General features: G+C 39.8%; 1 protein-coding gene across 3 annotated transcripts in view; it reads right to left on the bottom strand.

The window, feature by feature from the left end:
• PLS1 (plastin 1) overlaps positions 1-24,234 on the bottom strand; it is a 120,418-nt gene that overhangs the window by 41,791 nt on the left and 54,393 nt on the right. For 2 of the 3 annotated variants that reach the window (XM_067737611.1, XM_067737612.1), the window contains 3 exons: positions 9,423-9,528; positions 4,407-4,570; positions 2,451-2,580 (listed from right to left, as the gene is read on the bottom strand). In XM_067737611.1, coding sequence (XP_067593712.1) covers positions 2,451-2,580; positions 4,407-4,570; positions 9,423-9,492 — 364 coding nt within the window. In that variant the 5' untranslated portion in view covers positions 9,493-9,528. Of the gene's footprint in view, positions 1-2,450; positions 2,581-4,406; positions 4,571-9,422; positions 9,529-15,252; positions 15,375-24,234 lie in introns of those variants that run through there. The other variant, XM_067737613.1, reaches the window with a different exon arrangement.

Raw genomic sequence — 24,234 nt, forward strand, 5'->3', positions numbered from 1 at the left:
AACATACCACAAGAGTGATACAAGTAATGTTTCAGGGAATTTAAGGAAAGAATCATTTCTCATTAGGTTGATCAAGAAAAGGCTTTATGGAGAAGGTACTAGTTGAAAGATAGATATTCAATAGGTGTAGATGGTCAGGGAAAGGAAATGTGTTCCAGGTATAGGAACCAGGAATGAGACACCACTTCCCAACTACTGGATGGCTGTAATAAACAAAATAGACAATAACAAGTGTCGACGAGAATGTGGAGGAATTGGAACTTTCATACCTTGCTCGTGGGAATGTACATGTGTGGCCACTTTGGAAAACAGTTTGGCAGTTCTTTAAAATGTTAAACACAGAGTTACCAAAAGACCACTCCTAGGTATATACCTAAGAGAATTCAAAGCATATGTCCACACAAAAAATGTGTACACTAGTGTTCATACAGAATTATTCATAATAACCAAAAAGTGGAAACAACCCAAAAATCTATCAGCTGATGAAAGGATAAGCAAAACGTGATATTAGCCACAGAACAGAAATTATTCAGCAATAAAAAAGAATGAAGTACGATACATGCCACAACATGAATGATACTTGAAAATATTATGTCAGGGAAGAAGCCCGTCAAGTGAAAGGCCACTACTGTATAATTTCATTTACATGAAATTTCCAGAATAGGCAAATCTATACAAATAAAAAGTAGATTAATGGTTGCCAGAGCCTGGGGGGAGGGGGAAATGGGGAGTGGCTGCTAGTGAGCATGGGGTTTCTCTATGGAGTAATGAAAGTGTTCTAAAATTACAGGGTGCTAATGACTGTACAACTCTGAATATATTAAAAACTACTGAACTATACTTTCAAAGGATGAATTTATGGTATCTCAATTATATCTCAAATAAAGCTGTTCTTTTTTTTTTTTTTTTTTTTTTGCGGTTCTTGGGCCTCTCACTGCTGTGGCCTCTCCCGTTACGGAGCACAGGCTCCGGACGCACAGGCTCCGGACGCACAGGCTCAGTGGCCGTGACTCACGGGCCCACCCACTCTGCGGCATATGGGATCTTCCAGGGCTGGGGCACAAACCCGCGTCCCCTGCATCGTCAGGCAGACTCCCAACCACTGCGCCACCAGGGAAGCCCAAGCTGTTCTTTTTTTAAAAGCCATTAAATGTTCTGTATCTGGTTCTAAATAATGGTTACATGGGTGTATTCATAGGTTAAAAAAATCCTCCCATTATACTTAAGAATAAGGCACTGTATGCACTTTACTCTGTGCATCTTGTACCTCAATAAACAAGCTAAAAAAATAATCTACGGTGATAGACATCAGAAAGTGGACAGTTACTGTTAGAGGCAAGAGGGAGACACTCAGGTGATAGAAATGATGTGTTTTGATCTGGTTGGCAGTTGCATGAATGCAGCTACATGATGTATACACATGTGAAAACTCATTGAGCTGTATATGTAAGATCACAGTACTTTGCTAAATGCATACGATACCTTAATAAAAAGTTTTTTTTTTTTTTTAATGGAGAAGCCATTTCATTAGAATGGACAGGCAGAAATAGAGTTAAGGAGTAAGTACCTTTCAAGAAATGGAGTTATAGACCACTGCCTTCCCCACTACACTTCCCTAGTGGGAAAAAGTTAGGAAAATATATATAGTGCGTAGGAGAAGTGTGAGTATACTGTTGGAGGAAAATCCATTTAGAAAGGAAGAGAACCAAGAGGATAATTAACAAATTCAGATCTCAAAGGAAGAAAGAGGGGGGAAAGTTAAAGTGAGTTTTTTATCAAAAATTTTAAAAGCATAGTTCTAATTATGTTAACATGAACAAAAGGAACTTGGCCGAAGGTTTTTAGGCATCTTGATCCTGAGAAGCAAGCTTAGCATGGGGCAAGCCATCTCCTCTTAGGAGTTAATGCGACTCTGGATTTCCCACTGGGCAACAATCCAGTGATCCTATCAGATCAAGCAAATCAGGTGCTGTGCTCTACCAGTCATTTGGTTGCTTGATAAAAGATGAATCAGGAATCTCAGTTCCCCAAAATGGAAAGTCCTCGCAATAAACCTCTCCACCATCCCTAAAACAGGTCTAAAGTAAACCCATCTCACGGGTCAGGATGAAAAATCCATTCCAAGGTCATGATTAAACACATTCAGTGCTGAAATATAAATAACTTCTACTTTGCTGTTTCTAATTCTGTTATCCACTGTTCCTGACACATAGTAAAAACTCATTTATTGTTACTTACCATAAATTCTAGGATTTTGCATTCTGACGCCTCTGAAATTATGATACATTTCAAATCTGATGGCACTTTATAATTTAGTCTCATTTTCCCTCAAGGACACATAAAACAATGGTGCGAATTACAGTAAATGGCATCTTAGATTTGATGACATACAGGACTTGTTGAATGAACCAATGATTGAAAGATTAAATTTGGAGCAGGCGGTTGGTTACCTGAATAAGAATGCTGTGTGCCCTCACTGGAAATGGATGAAGTTCCTCCAATAGCAGTAATCCCTTCTCTTTTGTTAATTATTTTTCTGAATGTTTTGCTGATGTCTTTGCTTTTTAACTCTTGCATTAGCTGCAACGGGAGAGAAGTAAAATTGACTCTTGATTAAATAACCATTAAAATCCGTGCAACGTAAAGGATAGTTATTTATTCGGAATGACATCGAAATAAATACTAATCAGTTGTTCTTGCACTTATTGCTTGTGTAGACAGATAACTCTCATGTCATTTTATAACAACACAAAATGGACAAATGTTTGCACCCCAACCTATAATTAAACTCAAAGTGTACACACTGAAACTGTTCGCCTAGACTTGCCATGGTCTTTTGTACTAAAAACTAAAGAATAACTAGCTACATGATGAAGATTTTAAAATGCCTTAACAAAGATATTATCCCATCTGAACAGCTCAAACGTATACATGTTAAAGTCAAGAAGTCAGCTTTTGTTGGAAATTACACAGGCGTAGAGAGAAACGCCCTCTGTCAGTCCCTCTGTCACTGGCTACCCTAGAGCCCGGATAAACTGAATTCAATCAGTTCTCCATGCAGCAGACAAAGTGAGTTTTAAAAAATGCAAATCTGATCATGTCAATTCATACTCTATTCCACTGGCTTCCTACTGCTCTTAGGATAAAAACAAAAATCCTACAAGACCGTGATGACCTGACTCACTTCTCTAGCCGCATTCCTAACCCTTAGCATCTCAGCTCCAGCCACACTGATGTTTTTTTCAAGTGCTTGAGAGCACTCACCACCCCTAAAGGCACAGAGACTCTACACATGCTGTTACCTCTGCCTGCCTTGCACAGTACTCATTTCCCCCACCTGCCCCTTTTATCTGATCCTTCAGATCGCAACTCAGTCTTCACAGCTTCAGGGACAGTCTTCCATTTCCCTGAATCTGAGTTCCCTAACTCCCCACCAAGTTCACTTCCTCCTACTACAAACTTTCAAGGGACCTGTCCTGCTCTGTCACAGCATTTATCACAGTTATCTTTTATCCATCTGTGTGATTCCGTCTTCCCCTCCACCTGTAAACTCCATGAAAGCTGAGCTACATCTCTTTTTGTTCATCACATTTCTCACAGTGCCTGAGTTCCTGGCAAGAAAGGAGCTCAGATATTTGCCAGATGAATAAAGAATGAAAAGCAGACAATTTCTATTTCATAAATATTTATTCAATTATATTAGTGAATAAATTAGTTCATTAATTTTCATGTGAAAAACACAGTCATGGTGGTGTTGATGGAAGGTAGTGACAGCTCTTCCTCAACCGCCAGCTGGCAATGGCAACTCAGTCATCTCTCTCAGCCTGAGAGGTTTGAAATACCTGATACACAATATTCAGTTCTATTTTTCTTTTATTGGTGGAGTCATATATTATTTTGCATCTTCTTCAGTTCCCTGAGTCTCAAGGTAGTTTAATAAAGAAACCACAGTTGGCATCAAAATTCACCCGGTGGCTTTACCAAAACTGAAGATATAACCAATCACAAGGAAACAACCGGTTTCTAGGAGGTATATCTTCCATACCTTAGCTATTTCAGTTACAAAAAAATATTCCACTTCACAAGACCAAGTACTAAGATACGAAAATATTCTGCATACAGAGATAGTCAATAAGCATTTAAATTCAACTGTAGTTTTAGTAGGGCATGAAAGATTATTATCTAAACCTGACTTCAATTCCAACAATTTGAGAATAATTTTTTCCTTTGTTTTATGAATTATCTGTGGAAATTATTGTTGTTATTGTTATCATCATGATCATCACTTTAAAGCAGTGCATTATCTGGTCTCTGAAGCCAGATTTAACCAAAAAGAGCAATGACATTACTGAAATTCTGCTTGAAGCAAAACAATCAGTAGCCAGGAGAGCATTTAGATTACTTACTGACACAAACTCTTCGAAGCTGATTTTCCCATCTTTGTTGTTGTCAGCAACTGCTAGAATTTTCTCCACGATTTCGCGAACCTTGTAGCCAGGCAGAGGAAGGCTTGCTTCCTTAAACAGGTCCTGGAGTTCATAGTCACTGACATACCCACTGTTGTCAATATCTAAAAAGATAAATTATGAGCTATCAAATATCACTTGTACCCTGTTGGAGATCTGCACTCAGAAGGCTGTTTGGGGACTTCCCTGGTGGTCCAGTGGTTAAGAATCCGCCTTCCAGTGCAGGGGACGCGGGTTCGATCCCTGCTTGGGGACCTAAGATCCCACATGCCACAGGACAACTAAGCCCGTGTGCTGCAACCACTGAGCCCACGCACTCTGGAGCCCACGCACCACAACTAGAGAGAAGCCTGCATGCCGCAATGAAGAGCCTGCATGCTGCAACTAAGACCCAACGTAGCCAAATAAATAAATATTAAAAGAAAAAAAAAAAAAGAAGGCTGTTTGGGAGACTCACAGGCAGGCAGAACATTTCAGGTTTGTTTCACAAGTGGCAATAATCTTTTCTCCTACACCTGAATTGTACAAGGTATACTATATACTTTACCAAAAAAATTCATATTTAATGAACTTTACCCCCATAGATTTAGGGCTACCATATGTATTTTAAGTGTATAATAAGGACATTGTGCTGACAGACGAAAAACTCAGGTTTAGCACATGACTAAGTTTCAAAGAATTAAGCATGGGGAGGTCTCAGATATCTAGAAAAAATATAGCAGCATCGGTCATAGGGGAACACCCACCCAGACTTTGACTTCTTTATGTAATTTACGAAATGGAAATCTGGTCCCACATTCCATATAAAATATGTGCATCATGTAAAATACACATAAGGCACTTCTGGTCTACATTTCACTTGGTGACAGTTCTGTTTCACTTGTCAATAATTCACTGCTTCTTCATTAGGTATTTATGATACCATTATGTAGGCCAAATGATGTTTGATGTCATTTTGAGATTAAGTGTTCAAGAAATAATTTCACACCTACATTTGGACTTTTGGAAATAGGTTTCCAGGTGTTTTCACATCATCACTGAGATACCCTTCCCTGGGTTTTCCCTAGAGACTGGATATCAATTCTTGATACAGAACAAAGGCAACACAAAACACTTCTGGCCAGAGTTGGCAACAGGGCTTTGGATTGTTTGGTTAGTTGCCTGGATCCACCTTGTATAGGCTGTCTTTACTCATCTGGTAGTAGTTGCTTTGTTTCCTATATTTCTCTTTCCTCAGTATAAGAGCTATTAACACTAAAACTGAATGAATTACAAGACAGAAACTTTTCTTTTAAACTCTTATACACAAGTTTTAGAATTAATACTGTTCAGAATGATGAAAAATTTCTAAACTAGAATCTACCAAGAACCAAAATAGTGCTATAATCTCAAAAGGAAGCTAAATTGCAATAATTGCTTTCTTTGAATTTAGAGTAAAATCTCATTATTTAGTACATCACCAGTTCAGAATTGTTTCCTATAATTCTGAAATAGACAAATAGACTAGGCAGACTTACTGCCTACCAGCACTGTGGTGGGGAGTATTTAAAAATAAACAAGATCAAGAAAAAGTTACTTACATGCTATCCGTCATGCTAAACTATCATTAAGAGTTAGGGCTCTGAAGATGGACAGATCTGTGTGTTTAAATCTCAACTCCATCCCTACAACCTCTGTGGTTTGGGTGTGACATGACAAGAAATAATAGATACCACTTAATGAGCACATATTCTGTGCCAAGTGATTTGTTAAGAACTTCACTTATCTAATGAAATCCTTACAACTTTGAGGTAGTTAATAATATTATTCTAATTTTAAAGATGAGGAAATCAAGCCTTAGGATAAATAGCCATAAAAATCACAGTTTAAAAGGAGACAAGGCTTTCCTACAACTCAACAACAAAACAACAAACAACCTGATTTAAAAATGGGCAAAAGACTCGAATAGACATTTCTCCAAAGAAGACATACAAATAGCCAGTAAGCACATGAAAAGATATTCAACATCACTAATCATCAGGGAAATGCAAATCAAAACCACAATGAGATATTTTATACTCATGAAGATAGCTGTTGCAAAAACAAACAAACAAACAAAAACAGAAAGTAATAATCATTGGCATGGATTTGAAGAAACTAGAACCCTTGAGCATTGCTGGTAGGAGTTAAAACGGTACAGCCACTGTTGGAAACCGTTTGGTAGTTCCTCAAAAAAATTAAACAGAATTAAATTATCCAGCAATTTCACTTCTGAGTATATACCAAAAATAACTGAAGAGAGAGACTTGAACAGATATTTGTACACCCATGTTCATAGTAACATTACTCACAATAGCCAATAGGGTAGAAACAACTCAGAAGCCCATCAACAGATGAATGGATAAACAAAATGTAGTAGAGACATACAGTGGAATGTTATTCCATCTTAAAAAGGAAATTCTGACACATGCTACAACATAGATGAACCCTGAAGACATTATGCTAAGTGAAATAAGCCAGTTACAGAAAAACAAATATTATATGATTCCACTTATATGAGCTACCTAGAGTAGCCAAATTCACAGAGACCAAAGTAGAATGGTGGTAACCCCAGGGCGCAGGCATGTGGGGGAGGTGGATTGTTGAGGAGTTAGTCTTTAATAATTTTTAATGAGTATAGTTTCAGTTTGGGAAGATGAAAAAGTTCTAGAAATAGATGGTGGTGAAAGTTGCATAACAATGTGCATCTACTTAATGCCAACAAACTGTACACTTGAAAATGGTTAAAATGGTAAATTTTATGTTATGTATATTTTACCACAATTGGGGAAAAAAAGACAAATATTTTAACCTCTCACTTCTCCCTAGAGACCCAAAAATATCCCATCTAGCAAGGTTGGATGGGCATGTCCCTCTGCCTCTGAGAAAAGTTGTTTGGTACAAATTAGCAGAGGATTACTGAGTTCATGAGTAAAAATTTATCTTATACATAAAGTAAGGAAGTATAAATTCTGCTAGTGTTAGCACTTCCCTCACACAGAGCAAATTATCTTGCTGTCAGAACTGTTCCATCAATGAATTATTTATTCAAAATATCATTAAATAAATATTGTAAGATTATATGTCCATGAGATATAAAGATTAAAGTTGGTGTGTGAAATAGAACTAATTCATTCGTTTTACTAAGACCGAGGTAGCACTTTTATTCAAGCTGCCAAACTGTACCTATAAAATAATGAAAAATACCAAACTAGGAGATACATTTTTATTACTTCCTCTGTTTCAATGCTCGAAATGAGCAGAACATTTCAATAATTGCCCAATTTTTGTCTTGGAAAGACACTGTGCACTGCATACAATACTCCATAAAATGTATTTTTAACAATAACTTGTTAGAAATCATGCAATGCTCTACTGCCTGCAAAATAACGAGCCTAAGGCGGCCACCATGTGGACTGTATTCTGAAGGTCTGAGTAACTCTGGAAACAGCTGTGCAGGGAGAAGTGGAAAGGCCCAGAGATTTGTAGAATTCACTTTATTTCATAACAACAGTTTGTAAGTCACGAGCTTCCTGAGAACTTTACTCATTTGTTTTTTCAGAGAGAGCTTTATTTTTTAAAACTTAAATCTTTCTTTCTTTATCTTGATCTCTGAAACTTTTGCACTGCATTTCACCTACATTAATTTTAGTCATTATTCACTAGGTTTGTGAGAAATCTAGGCACAAGACCAACTGTGATCATTCCATCCTCCCTGGTCTACCCTCTGACTCTGCTTTCCAGAGTGCTCGAATGCACCAGCAAAGGAGCCCATTGAGGCAGGGGCAAGGTTGAGGGTGTTACCATCTCAATATCTATTCACTACACTCATCTTTCCCTAGGTTCACCTTTCACTTGCACGCATGTACAGACTAGAGCAAAAGATGATATTCATATTCTCAAGGGTTTCCTAAAATCAAAATGCAGAAGAATCGTGATCTGACAGAGGATGGGGGAATTTTTTGGAAGAAAAAGACAAAGCTGTCAAAATGATGTCATAAAGACAAAACACTGAATGGCTTTAAAAGTGAAAGAAGAAATATAAGAGGTGTGGCCTTTAAAAGCAACACTAAGCTTTTTAAATTATGCATGAGGGAGAAGGAAAATAAGACATATGGCCTTTAAAAATTATATCAGGGGCTTCCCTGGTGGCACAGTGGTTAAGAATCCGCCTGCCAATGCAGGGGACACGGGTTCGAGCCCTGGTCCGGGAAGATCCCACATGCCGCAGAGCAGCTTCGCCTGTGCACCACAACTACTGATCCTGCACTCTAGAGCCCGTGAGACACAACTACTGAGCCCACATGCTACAACTACTGAAGCCCGCGTGCCTAGAGCCCGTGCTCTGCAACGAGAAGCCACTGCAATGAGAAGCCTGCGCACTGCAACGAAGAGTAGCCCCCGCTCGCCACAGCTAGAGAAAGCCTGCACGTAGCAACAAAGACCCAATGCAGTCAAAAAGAAAAAAATTAAATAAATAAATTTTTAAAAAGATTTTTAAAAAATAAAATAAAAAATAAAAACTATATCAAGATTTTAAAATATTCTGCGTGAAGGCAAAATGTGTTATTGTTCGTGGCAAACACATGGAGGCCAGAGTTCAGCTTACAGACAAGGAAGTGTTTCTATATTTTCTCTGTAATGAGAAGATCATGTTAAGCATATTTAGTTACACTGTCATTCATTAACCTGGTGTATTCTCTGCAAAGAAATGATCAAAGAATTCAAAGTCCAATTCTCCTAGAAATTCAAGCCAGTCTTAGTCTATCTTTCAGAAAGAAAGAAAGAATCCAGTGAAACCAAGATGGGAAAAAAAAAAAAGGAATAAATCTGGGGGTTAAGGGGTGGTGGTGGAAGCAATAGAAGGTATTGTTCCATTCCTGGAAGGCTGGTATCAAGCAGAATAGTAACTGTGTATTTAGTTTTTCTCAAGCATACCTATTTTATTAAATGCTTCTTGTAGTTCTTCCAGCTCCTCCCGAGAAATGGTGGTGGTGCTGTTCTCCATCTCTGAGTAGGAAAGACTATCTTCAGGTCTTTATATCTAGGAAAAGCAATGTTAGAAAAAGAACGTTAGCCCTCTGGAAACATTTACGTAAGCAGTAACAGAGGACACAGGCAGTAAAATATCTAGAAGAAATCACCTGAGAGGTCTGGCTGACAAGAAACAACTAGGAATAGATCCCCTGATAATACTCTTTCCCAGCACAGGTGAGCCAGACAATAACTAAGATTCAGTAAAGGGAAGAAACACCGGTTTTCCACACCCTGTGCTTATCCAGGGCATAGGCATTTCTCAATGGTTTGTATAATTTTCATTTACATTTGACCCAGTGTTTCAGTAAAAGAAGCATTTCAAGTTGAGGAAAGTATAGCATTTAAAAATATAAAGGGTGTGGTTGGAAAGTAAAATTTTAGGACATGAATAATGTCCACAAAAAGAATAAAGTTAGAGCTGGATCATCTTGGATGGAGCTTGCGGCTCTAATGTTTAACTTTACAGCATTCAACCATTGCCACCTCCTTTCCCTTTCCCTGTGCTAGGTCTTTCCCAGATCTGCAGGGCCCTTCTTACTCTGAGCAGGTGAGACAAACTAAAACAAACAAACAAAAATGATGTAAAACTGGCTTGTAAGAAAAGAAAGCATGTAATATTCATTATAGAAAATAATTGGTAGCAAAGGCCCAAATCAGAAATTTTAAATTAGCCACAATCCTACTATCCAGAAATATCAACTAGTACATTTTGTTATCTACATCTTTCTGGTTTGCTTTTCAAATGCACCTGTACCTTTACTGCGGGGTGAAAATCTGAGTATATTATAATTTTTTGTACTAATACATTGTATGTATCAACATAATATTTAATGGCCACATAGTACTATGTCATAACTTATTTGGTAAATCCCTTGTTTCATGGTATTTGCATTGCTTCCAATTTTGCATTATAAACAAATGCTACAATGAACATTCTTACAGATAAAGCTCTGTACAGATCCATGTTTATTGCTGTAGATAAATATTTCAAGATGGAATTACTTACTATTTTTTTCTTTTGGCTGTGCCGCACGGCTTACGGGGATCTTAGTTCCCTGACCAGGGATTGAACTCGGGCCGAGACAGTGAAAGTGCCGAGTCCTAGCCACTGGACCACCAGGGAATTCCCAAGAATTACTTACATTTTTAACGCTTCTAATATATAGCAGAACAACTCATTTTTAAAATGACTTCATGGTTTGACTATTCAATGTAAAGTTATAGATGAATACAAATCATATATTCCTCTTAAACGCACCTAATTACATTAAAGTTATACATATTTCAGAAAGTAAGTGAAAATGAGCGTTTTATAAGATAATAAGAACTGAAGCCAAGCAGGAAATTCTCTTTTTTTACACACATATTTATATAAGAGGTTCAACATCATCCCTGAACATTCCTAATTTGGGGGTTAAGCACATAATTTTTTTTATTATTATTATTTTTTATTATTATTTCTGGGTGCATTGGGTCTTCGTTGCTGCTCGAGGGCTTTCTCTAGTTGTGGCGAGTGGGGGCTACTCTTTGTTGTGGTGCGCAGGCTTCTCATTGCGTTGGCTTCTCTTGTTGCAGAGCATGGGCTCTAGGCGCATGGGCTTCAGTAGTTGTGGCATGCGGGCTCAGTAGTTGTGGCTTGCGGGCTTATTTGCTCCGCAGCATGTGAGATCTTCCCAGACCAGGAATTGAACCCGTGTCCCCTGCATTGGCAGGTGGATTCTTAACCACTGAGCCACCAGGGAAGTCCCAGCACATAATTTTTTTTTTCTTTTTTTTTTTGGCGGTACGCGGGCCTCTCACTGTTGTGGCCTCTCCCGTTGCGGAGCACAGGCTCCGGACGCACAGGCTCAGCGGCCATGGCTCACGGGCCCAGCCGCTCCACGGCGTGTGGGATCTTCCCGGACTGGGGTACGAACCCGTGTCCCCTGCATCGGCAGGCAGACTCCCAACCACTGCACCACCAGGGAAGCCCTGCTCATTTTTTAATTAGGTTGTTTTGGGTTTAACTGGAATTCTTACTTCCTGGATGCAATTTCTTACATGTCAGCATTTAAATACATGTCCACATTTTTATTTAATTCTCACTGTTACAATGTTTTACTGTATTTAATACTATTTACAGGCATACTCATTTTGTGTTGAAAGAGATGACACAATCCTTTTAGGATTTTTAAGGATAACCCCCAGTCTGCAAAATGCTAATTCTGTCATGGCTGGCTTTGACTCTCTGTGGTTTTGGATATCCTGCATATCCTTTCCCATATTCAAAATGGTTTCTATCCCTTGTCTCAAAGTTTTAAAAATAGTGCTCCAATTTTAGCATTCACACTCCACAGAAAGGCTGCAAATTAACAGTCCTTGTGTTGACCTTACATTTGAAATGATAAATATACCTGGAGTTCTATTCTTTGCTCAAGCCTGTTCAACTGTATGTCACTTCTTAATTACATAAAATATTTTTATTCTCCCACAATCAGACAAAACCAGCACATAAATGCAGTGAAAAAACAATTTACCCAAATGATATTATTTCATAAGGATAAAGAAGTTTATAGCATTACACAAGTCCTTTAGTATTTAAATGAGAAAAATACAGAACAATCTTTAAGATATATTCTTAAAAGAAGAAAGCAAGATGCAGATGAATAATATGGTTGGCGGAAGGGGAGCTGTATCAGTTGTGTATTTATAAAAGCATTTCCAGAAGGATACAGAGAAAGGTAACAGTGATTGCCTCTCGAGGGAAAATGGGGGATTGGAGGCACAATGATAAAGGGGCTTATTTTTCATTATGTATATTTTTAACTTATTTTTTTAGACTATAAGCCTATCAAAATCAAAAATAACTGAAAAAGAATAGAAGTAATTGTGGTAAAACACTGGAAAAAAATAAAATAAATACTAGTGGTCTGAAAGTAGACACTATTGAACACTGACAGATAATAAGATTAATATATACGTACCTATATCTATATGTTACAATTTTAAGTAAGAGCACCTATATTTCCTTACAAAGCAAAATACTATGATTAAAATAGCAAAGTAATTTATAGCCTTCCACAAAGGCATGACGATTTAGCGGTAGAATGGTTAATGGAAAATATATTGCCTGTTTTGTAAGTGTAGACTCTGCATAAACATACAGTATCAATATTTTTCTAAGGTTTTGCAAAATTATGATAATATTAGGATTCTTCAGAAACTAAGTACAGTATATAGTCTGCCTTAACAAGCATGTTTTTTTTGGCTGCTCTGCGCAGCATGCAGGATCTTAGTTCCCTCATCAGGGATTGAACCTGCACCCCCTGCATTGAGAGCATGGAGTCCTAACCACTGGATCACCAGGGAAGTCCCAACAAGCATTTTTGCATAGCACAACAAACTTATCGGGAGCAATATACACTGTTGGCTGAGAAAATATTTGATATGTAAAAGACTGTTACATGATCCCCAAATAAATTGCTTACTATGATATTTTTCCATGGAAAAATGTTTCTGCTACGATAAGAAGCACTGACATTTAAAAACTTTATGGACGAGAATTAAAGTTTCAAAGTATTATGTTAAAATTTTAGAAGAGGGCTTCCCTGGTGGCGCAGTGGTTGAGAGTCCGCCTGCCGATGCAGGGGACACCGGTTCGTGCCCCGGTCTGGGAAGATCCCACATGCCGCGGAGTGGCTGGGCCCGCGAGCCATGGCCGCAGAGCCTGCTCGTCCGGAGCCTGTGCTCTGCAACGGGAGAGGCCACGGCAGTGAGAGGCCCAAAAAAAATTTCAGAAGAAAAGCTCAATGACCCTATAACTAGTATCCCCATATTTATTTTTCTTACTACTCCCAGACTTAGGTGATTAATGCACTGTCCTAAATGCTTTGTGTCCATTCTCACTTACTCCTCACCACTCCATGAGGTAGGTACTGTCCTCATTTTATAATTGAGAAAGGGATGCTTCATAGGATTGAGTAACTTTCTCAAGGTCCCAAAGTGAATAACTCTCATTGTCTCCTAACTGAGTTATGGCAGAACCTGACTGTCTCATTCCTACTTCTAGGCCAATATGCTCTGCCGCCTCCCCCATATAATCTGACATCAAATCATAAAAACATGTCAATATGTGTTTGTACAATAATCACACAATAACTTACACAACATATGAAGCATATATTATATATCTGTGAAATAAGAATTTGCATTTTAAAAGAAATCAGCTTCTGTAAAATTCTTTATAAAGTTTTGGGGAAAACATTCTAGCTAGATCAACTCATTTTTATTTATCACATAACTTGTCGGTCCTGAAACACTGTAGAATACACAGTTACTAGAATTCACTTTGTAGTTTTAGAAATGAAGAACACATCACTAACAGGTACCCAAACACTGAAACATACATACCTGGATGACTGATACAGCTCAGAGCATAGTTTTCCAAAGTCAGTCCTGAAAGATGCAGCCCAGAGGTGGCCAGGATCACTGACCAGAGATCCACCAACAGGGCAGGTTATGCTGAATTCTCTAGACAGGTACATCTTCCCATGGATTTTGACATGTGCCCTATACATCTTCAATAATTTCAACTCTGCTTTCCTCCTCTGCTTTTTTTTTTTAGCCCATATAATTTTAAGTAAAACCTTCTTTCACCAATTAAAGCCCCCTTTTTCCCCTCTCCTAATCCTCAAGTGTACCTGACACAACCAAACATAAAATTGGAAAGTTAAGAAAGTATATTCTAAAAATGAACTTTTTAATTTAGATGAAATTGGATCTCATCTTTTCTCCTCCCTCAAATTTCTAACTTCCTTGAACCTTTAAAATCTTTACCAAAATTAGTCTAAGTAGCCCTTTACGATTGGCAGGATCTAAAGCTCTTAGGACAGTTTCAAAGAAAAAGGCGTTAGAAACAACCCTGAGACCAACAAGACTTTGATGCCTTTCTACCAATCCCAAAGGTCCCAACTTGGAGGGATCAAAGCTGTCTTTCCTGGTACCTTTTGGCTTCCTGGTTATTCTGCTTTCCCTCCTCCCACTGTGGTCCTAGACCGGGACACCTGAGATTCTGAGTTCTCCGGGGAACCACTGGCCCAGGGCAGGCAGTCTTCCCCCAGCCCATTCTCCAAAATTCCCTTCTTCCCTTCTTTCCCCTTCTCTAGTCTTAAAAACAATAATGGCAAATATTTAGAGAGGACTTTCAGTGGGGCTGGAACTATGCCACCTTCCTCACACACAGGAGCTCACCATTTATCTGTTCCTCTGATGGAACAAGCATCCTCCCTTCAAATGTAAATTAGAGGCCTACAAAGATTAGGTAACCTGCCCAAGGAAGGTAGACAAAATAAAAGATTCAAAATCAAATCTGTTGGGCTTCCCTGGTGGTGCAGTGGTTAAGAATCTGCCTGCCAATGCAGGGGACATGGGTTCAAACCCTGGTCCGGGAAGATCCCACATGCCGCGGAGCAACTAAGCCCATGCACCACAACTACTGAGCCTGCACTCTAGAGCCTGTGAGCCACAGCTATTGAACCCACATGCCACAACTGCTGAATCCCATGCACCTAGAGCCTGTGCTCCGCAACAAGAGAAGGCACCGCAATGAAATGCCCGCGCACCGCAACAAAGAGTAGCCTCCGCTCACCGCAACTAGAGAAAGCCCGCACACAGCAATGAAGACCCAACGCAGCCAATAAATAAATTAATTTTTAAAAAAAGAACATAAAGAAATGTGGTATTTCTTTCCTACCTGATTTTTTATGGCAAAAGCCTTGATGGTGTCTCTCTAGAGAAGTGACCAGGATCAGATGTTCCAGAGCATTTCAGTACCTCTGGTGAGTAGCAGTTCTACTGGTGTCCTGTCTCCTCCTTCCCTTCTTCACAAACTGAGCTCCCACCACAGCCCTCCTCTTTTCCTTTCACATCCTATATTCAGCTCTCCACTACAAGTTGAAAGATCACAGGTGAAAAATTTAAAAAAAAGAAAGAAAGAAAGGAAGGGAGGAAGGGAGGGAGGGAAGGAGGAAGGAAGGAAGGAAGATAGATCACAGGGTCACTGGAATAAATCACTATGTGAAAAAATAAACAGCTAAGAAATACAAATCAATTGAAGAGTTTTCTTTCTAATTTAAAGGAAACCTGGAAAATATTTTTATCTATCTATAATATTTCCATCAATCTCCTTTTTCAATTACATTTCACAATAGAGAGCTGTGTCATTCATTTTGCAAAAAGCAAACATCATATTCCATATCAACCTGTTAATTTCTTCAAATCAGATTTTCTTTAGTTAACTGGAATGTCCACTGACTCTCTAATATAAGTATGAATTGGGATACCATTGACTTTGTTAAATATTAGTCTCCTATTCTACACACCAGCCTGGAGTGCCCTTTGGACAAAGCAAGTTATTAATGGGTGCAGTGTAATTCACATTTTCCCTGAGCATCTTTCTGCTCTGACAGAACGGAGCTCAGCTTTCTCATTCATTCTACAAGGGGCAGCCATGCTAGGTTTCCTAAAAAGTGATCAATTTGATCGCCAACAGCCAGGATTTTCCAAGCCCCAAACTATTTTTTAAAAGGTAATGTTAAAAAGAGTTCCCGTTATTCTCAAATAAGCAAAATAATTTCCTAAGTGCCTGCACGATCCTAGAAACATAATTAGGCACCATTATGAAGAGTTAAGACAGGTTTAGCACCTGGGATGAAGGGACAGTTGGCTCTGAATTGACTCATTTGTGACCTCTCAAAGGGAGGCCTGGTAATCTCCTGCAAAAACAAACAAAACAAAAAGTAACAATATACTGTTATCTTAATGTTGGGGCTTTTTTCTGCTTCAGTTTTTCCAAGTCTTAACCATCTCATTACTCCCCACACTACCAAGTTAACATGCTCTCTGCCACCTATGCTCAATCCAACAGTCCACTCACTAATGCCCACATCTGCTTAACCCCTCTCACCCACATTAGATCGCCTCTGTCTTTACCTTGGCTTTTATGTATTATTCACATACACTAATGTATTCTTGATTATGTGTTGTCTTGTAATCGTCACATTTTGCTATTTTATTCTTATTCACCTTCCTAACTTCATTGCTTGCTCTTTGCAGGTAAAAGATACATATTTTCTTCTTTTTATGTTCCCCATGGCCTTACTGTATTATGTACGTAGGAAAAGTTTAGTTAAATTCATTATCAGGGATATTTCCCTTCATAGAGCAGGGATGGTACTAGGTCAAAAAAGGGCCAAACAAAACAATGGTCAGTGGGAAATGCGCCACCAACAGATGAGTGAAAAGACTGAGAGAGGGCTTCCACACCTCGATAATCAGTCTTCTTCATTCACTCACCTCATTATTTATTCAACAACAACTTATGAACACCTGTTCACTGTGCTGAGTATTAGGGGCACAAAGATGGCACTGGAGTTTTTGAACCCACATGGGTTGAAAATCTTTCAAAATAATCTTTGCCCTAAATCTTGCAAAATAGTTTTTGTCAACTTTTTCCTAATCCTTTCACAAAGGAGTAAATAATATAGCCCCGATTCTTCCCTAGGGGAACCTTTTAAGTGTTACTCTTGCAAACACCAGATAGAGAAATAAAGAAATCCGCCGGCAAAGTAGAGAAGAACAGAGAGAACTCGCCTACATCTTGTCCCCACTGCCTCACTGCATGGGCCACCGCGATGGTCACCTCCATGACCAGCTGCAGTTAAATTCATCATAGTCCTGTGTATTTGTACACTTGGGCTCTGACTTGGGTTGCCTTCTGAGCATTGAGTGGCTGCTAGAGTTTCCACCAAGGTCTTTCTACATCCATTTACTTCAAAGCCCCAGTACGAAGCCCCTAGTAAGGGAGTTTAAATTCATTCATTCAAGTACTCAACAAATAACGTACTATTTGACTGGACTAAGCATGGAGATTTAAAGATGAATAAGAATCAGTTTCTTCTAAAACAACATTCAATGCAATGCTGACCAGGTTCAACTATAAATGCCTGAGAAGTTTAACTAAAACTGATTTTTTTTGGTAAATGATATAAAGTAATCTTATGATGACTTCTCTTCGATCAACAAATTAGAATCATCCCCTAATTCATTTGCTGTTTTAATCTGGATTTAAAGGGACCTCCTTGTATACTATACATCACTTATTGTAGGGGTTATTCAGCGTATATCATATATAATCCTGGGTTGGAAGTTTCTAACTGTAGCCAAGGCAATTGTAGTATATGGAATGGCAATATGAGGCGGCTAAAAGGGGTGTGCATGTGTGGGTTTGTGTCTGTGTGCACACGCACGTGTATCTACACACATGCACAAGCAAACATATGCCCTGAAGAGAAAATAAGAATGGGAGAAAGAGACAGGGACCAAAGACTTTTGAAGAAAACAAAAACAGAAGTTTTTGGAAAAGCATTTAGCATGTGAGAAATTCATGTAACTCTCTTTCTTCATTAAAGCAAAGTGCAAGTCAGAGGTAGGCAAGACCCCAACCAGAATACCTATGTAAAAGCATGTGGGGAGTCAACAAATATTTAGAGTCCAAAAATGGACTCAGACAAAAAGAAAAAAAGTAGATTATACAGAAGGACTTGGAAAAAATAACTTTCCCAAGAACAGACACTGGAAGCTGCTGGCACGACCACTCTGACCTTCCCTACTTCGTGTACGGGATTTGGTCACTCAAGCCCAGAGGTTCAAATGTCATTTGACTTGTGCAGTTGAATGAATAGGTGTGAAGAGTTAGAGTTGCTCACTGAATGGTTAAATCAGCGTGTAAAAAAAAAATTGGTTTCTTCTCACAAGGCCCTTACTCCAGAGTTCTCCCCATTATCCCTGACTAACACCAAACAGGTGCCGACTCAGGTTTGAAACCCAAATACTTAAAGTAGGTACAAGTGCAGAAGTGATAAAGGGATGGCCTGGGCAGAGAGGGACAATGTGCAAAGCTCACCTCCCACCCTGTGCCCTTAGCTCCACCCGGACGGGTACACTAATGGATCCACCACGCCTCAATGGTGTAGACACAGCTCCTCCACTGCAGCCTGTCCAAGGGGCAGGGAAACCTCTGCCCCTCTGTTAGCGAAGCCAAGGTTAATAATATTATTTTAGTTGAGAAATAGGAAACTACTTTAAATGTATACCTAAAAGACACAAAGTAGAGTTTATTGATCCAAGCTTAAGTCAAGAATATCCATAGGAGACCGTGATTGGAACCATTTGGAAGTGCGAACCAAAGGGGAGGCCTTAGTCCCCAGTACCCCCCTGAAGCCTCACACTCTAAGTTCAACATTAAATGAATATAACTAACTTGTAAACTGAGGAAATTACAATCTATGAAGTGGGAATCAGTTCTTCTCAGGGCCTACTGACCCATGATACCCCATGGTCCCAAGCTCAGCAACTCTTCTGCTCTGAAGGCCATGAAGATTCTTCCTGGTCCCTAAAGTCCTAGATGAGGGATGAGGTCCCTATATCCGACTCCCTAGCCTTCACCCCTTTTCCTGATGTTTCCACGAAGCCAATCAGGGCTCTAAAAGAGGAAGCCATGGCTGAGCTCCAATGGACTGTTGCCAAGAGGAATCAGGCCAAAGTCGCCTGATCTTCTGATGTTTAAATGGAAGCAGAAATCCATACTTTTATGTGCCATCTGATTTTTAAATCTGGCAAACAATCTGAATTATTATAAACACCAGGGGTGTCTAACTAGAACCCCAGTCTATTAATTTTGGTTCTGTACCTCCCTAATTTTGTTACTTCACTTGGCCTCCCAAAGGGTCTTGGAGGAAATGCTGTGTTTCTGTAGAAACACTTCAAGAAAACTAGCTCATTCTAAGGGCCAGGAGGAAAATATTTAGTCCCTTAATGTGTCAAAACCCAACCTCGGTTATGCACCTCTTACCATATGATCTCAATGAGGGACATTTCCAAGTGTCAGCTCCTCTGAAAGAAGAGGGTCCAACAGGTCAAGAGCCCATCAATCAGATTCCTAGCTCAGGTAACTGGATCTGCCTACCATCCCAGGATCTTTTTCTTCTCGTTTATTATTTACATCCCATCTACTCTCCCCCAACCCCACCCCGACTTTGGACTTCTCTGGCTAAGAAAATTCAACACACAAGTGTTACCCAAGTTCCTATCATATAATGTTCCAATATCATCAACACTTCAAGTATAATTTTCTCAACATATTTTGTTTTCTTCTCCAGCACCTATTTCTATACTTCTGGTAACAGCACCAATTTTAGTTTTGGGGTTCTACTCATTCCCTATAATCTATCCATGCCATTTGACTGAAGCTCCTGTCCAAGCCAATCAGCACGTCACACTCTCTGGCCATAGTGATTTGGTTTAGGGATGGCCATATCACCCAGCTGGAGCCAAGAAAACAGAAGGCTTTTGTGGAGCTTTCTGTAATGAGAGTCCCACACACTCCCCTTGACCCATATTCATGAGGATGTAGAGGCCAGAATAGCTGCAGCCATCTTGCCTCCACGAGGAAAGAACCCAGGGCTGAGAAAGAAGCCCAAACCAACACTCAGCAGAAAACAGTGACAATGAGTGAAGAGAAAACCCCACACCTGGCAGGGCTGAGTCTTGAATCCCACCGTGCTAACGCCTTTGTGCTTCTTTGGTTACTTGAAACAATATATTTTTTTAACATCTTTATTGGAGTATAATTGCCTTACAATGGTGTGTTAGTTTCTGCTTTACAACAAAATGAATCAGTTATATATATACACATGTTCCCATATCTCTTCCCTCTTGCGTCTCCCTCCCTCCCACCCTCCCTATCCCACCCCTCCAGGTGATCACAAAGTACCGAGCTGATCTCCCTGTGCTATGCGGCTGCTTCCCACTAGCTATCTACTTTATGTTTGGTAGTGTATATATGTCCATGCCTCTCTCTCGCTTTGTCACAGCTTACCCTTCCCCCTCCCCATATCCTCAAGTCCATTCTCTAGTAGGTCTGTGTCTTTATTCCTATCTTACCCCTAGGTTCTTCATGACATTTCTTTTTTCTTAAATTCCATATATATGTGTTAGCATACGGTATTTGTCTCTCTCTTTCTTACTTACTTCACTCTGTATGACAGACTCTAGGTCTATCCACCTCATTACAAATAGCTCAATTTCATTTCTTTTTATGGCTGAGTAATATTCCATTGTATACATGTGCCACATCTTCTTTATCCATTCATCCGATGATGGACACTTAGGTTGCTTCCATCTCCGGGCTACTGTAAATAGAGCTGCAATGAACATTTTGGTACATGACTCTTTTTGAATTTTGGTTTTCTCAGGGTATATGCCCAGTAGTGGGATTGCTGGGTCATATGGTAGTTCTATTTTTAGTTTTTTAAGGAACCTCCATACTGTTCTCCACAGTGGCTGTATCAATTTACATTCCCACCAACAGTGCAAGAGGGTTCCCTTTTCTCCACACCCTCTCTAGCATTTATTGTTTCTAGATATTTTGATGATGGCCATTCTGACTGGTGTGAGATGATATCTCACTGTAGTTTTGATTTGCATTTCTCTAACGATTAGTGATGTTGAGCATTCTCTCGTGTGTTTGTTGGCAATCTGTATATCTTCTTTGGAGAAATGTCTATTTAGGTCTCTGCCCAATTTTGGATTGAGTTATTTGTTTTTTTGTTATTAAGCTGCATGAGCTGCTTGTAAATTTTGGAGATTAATCCTTTGTCAGTTGCTTCATTTGCAAATATTTTCTCCCATTCTGAGGGTTCTCTTTTGGTCTTGTTTATGGTTTCTTCTGCTGTGCAAAAGCTTTGAAGTTTCATTAGGTCCCATTCGTTTATTTTGAAACAATGTTTTTTAAAGCCAGGTAAACTGGGTTTCTATTACTTGCAACAATGAGTCCAAACCGATAACAAAGAGCAGTAACAGACGTAATTTACAAAAAGAAAATGGAAAAAGGCAGGGTGTCAATTCCTCAAAGGATAGAGAGTATTTGGAGATCCCGAATTGGGAAAGAAAATTAACCATAATTATATTTTCTGAATAGATTTACATCTAGTAAGAAGCATTTTTTTTTTTTTTTTTTTTTTGCGGTACGCGGGCCTCTCACTGTTGTGGCCTCTCCCGTTGTGGAGCACAGGCTCCGGACGCACAGGCTCAGCGGCCATGGCTCACGGGCCCAGCCGCTCCATGGCATGTGGGATCTTCCCGGACCAGGGCACGAACCCGTGTCCTCTGCATTGGCAGGCGGACTTTCAACCACTGCGCCATCAGGGAAGCCCAAGAAGCATTTTTTTTTCCATAATTTGTTATTTACCACCACCACACCTAATCTCAGAAATTCAGTGTATCAGTGAACTACCGAACAGTCAGTTTATGGTTGCTCCCACAGCAATCAACAGTGTTACAGATTATATTCATAGCCTAAAGGCTTCCTAGCCTATGGCTTCTTTGTACCTTTTTTTCCTTCCCTTCATCTACAAAGGTTCTCCCCACTTCTCTCTTAAGTCATCTCTAGCTAAAGATGACAAACTGAGTAGTAATATAGTATGAGAAATAACAGATATTTCTTGTATGAGGCAGGGCAGGGCAATCTAGCTATAATAATGAACATTCAAAATCAACAAATCATTAAAATCAGGACATTACTAACCTACACCTCTAGACTCTACTCTTTCTCTGTGAATAATTCTTGTTTCCCACTTACTGTGCCACTACTGTCACTTACAGTGCCACTTACTGTCACTAAGCACAGCTCAAACTCCACCATGACTTCCTTCATTGCCCTCATTCCATTTTAGCACGAGTTTATTGCGAAGATCTGAGGTACTAGGTATTGCACCAATATCTGGAGGCAATCAAATGGTGACTAACACTGAGACCTGGCTCTCAAAAATTTACAACCTAGGAAGGGAGTCAGTAAACCACAGATGACAGCAATGGCAAACGCACAGGACTCCTTCACCCACTGCCGACGTCACTCCAATAGCAGTTCAAACCCACGGAGCCTGGAGTTGCCTCAGGATTCCCTTTTCAGCATGGCCCCACACACAGCCCCTACCAGGGGGCCAGCCCTCAAAATCAACTGAATGTCACCTCCAGAACCGCAGTACAAACTGGAATGAAATAAGCAGGAAAAGAAGAATCTTCTGACTGGAAGATTCAAGGAAGACTTTACAGAAGAGGCACCCTTTGAGACCTTGAAAAATGAGCGAGCATAGAGAGAGAGATGCAAATCCCAGTTAAGGGAGAAAAGTCTTAGAGGTCTCCCCACGGAGCACTGGGTCTGACAAAATGGAGTTCTTAACTAAGTATCTATGTTGTATTACAGCATCTTATCACCATGTAATTTTTAATTACAGAAGAAATGTAAGATACACCATTGCCCTCAAGAAACTTAAACATTTTCAGGGTGATAAAATGATGCAATACAATATAAATTCTCATTTTAAAAATCCACTTTTATCTTCTTGGTGACAATGAAGGTGAGTGATCCTATTCAAAAGGTGTCACTCCTTTGAAAGCCTTTAACTTTTCTGTTAGCTCTTTTGCCTATTGGTAATTTCCATCTCCGACATATGAAAAATAACCCCCGCCGTCTCCAAAGATGGCTGCATGCTACACCTTGTATTCGGAACAGACCAATGCTGGCCAGCCTGAAGACTTCCGCTTTCCATTCACGTAGGCCAAAATTCACTTCTTTTGCACCTCAGACAACAAATGACATTATCCTCCAAGCCATACTTTCTAAAGAGGACGTTTCTATGACTTCTAGGACTCTTGGCCTCATCTGTGTCCCCTTACCTACTGACAATAGAAACACTTAATCTATCTACTTGGTATTTGTGCCAATTAAGGTATTTTGATTGTTAGCAATAAAACTGATTCTGGCAAAATTTGCCCAAAAAGGACCCGCACTGGAAGGGCACTGGGGGTTGGCTCAAAGAATCAAGAGAGGGCTAAACACGCAGGCTCGGGAAGGATGGGTGCCAGGAAGCTCTAAGGAAACCCACAGTGGAAACTATAATGTTCCACTTTGGGCACTAGTTCCAGTTGCTTCAACCACCACCATCTGTGGATGACAGTATCATTCCCAGGATGGCAGAGCTCAGGACACATGCCCATCCCTATGCTCAGAGGATACCAGGAAGACAAGGCCTACAGCTGTAGAGAATCTCATTTGCCTTCTGCACGCCTCTGTGTTTGCATGAAGCAAAGATAAAAGTTTAAATCTGACTCCAAAACAAATGCAAGCATTCCATCCTAACAGTCTTCTCTCCACCTGAACTCATCTCACCCAACCAAAAACACCTGAAGGTCATACAAACCTGACTCATAAAATCTCTCCCAATTTCCCCACCCCAAAACCACAATACACAGCACTCATACACAATGGCAGTCTGAACAAGGCAAGGAAGACTTGGGCGCTCACTACCGGCCAAGCACTGTTCTGAGCAGTACACATATTGTCTCGTGTAATCCTCACAGCAATACTATCAGGTTGGTAATAATACAATTCCCATTTTACAGTTAAAGCAATTGAGGCCAAAAGCTTCACAATAAGTGGCAGAGCTGGGATCCAAACTCAGGGAGTCTGCCAAGTCCAGGTCCTTAATTATACATTGCCTTCTCAGTGGTGGTGCCCATCCATCCCCTTTCATCCCTATATCTCAAGTTATACACCCTGTGGCCTTTTCCTGTTAGAAGCTGCCCTAGAACCCTTCTTGTCAGTATAAACTGTTAG

Source organism: Pseudorca crassidens, chromosome 5 (genome assembly GCF_039906515.1).
Source record: "Pseudorca crassidens isolate mPseCra1 chromosome 5, mPseCra1.hap1, whole genome shotgun sequence".
Taxonomy (NCBI): Eukaryota; Metazoa; Chordata; class Mammalia; order Artiodactyla; family Delphinidae; genus Pseudorca; species Pseudorca crassidens.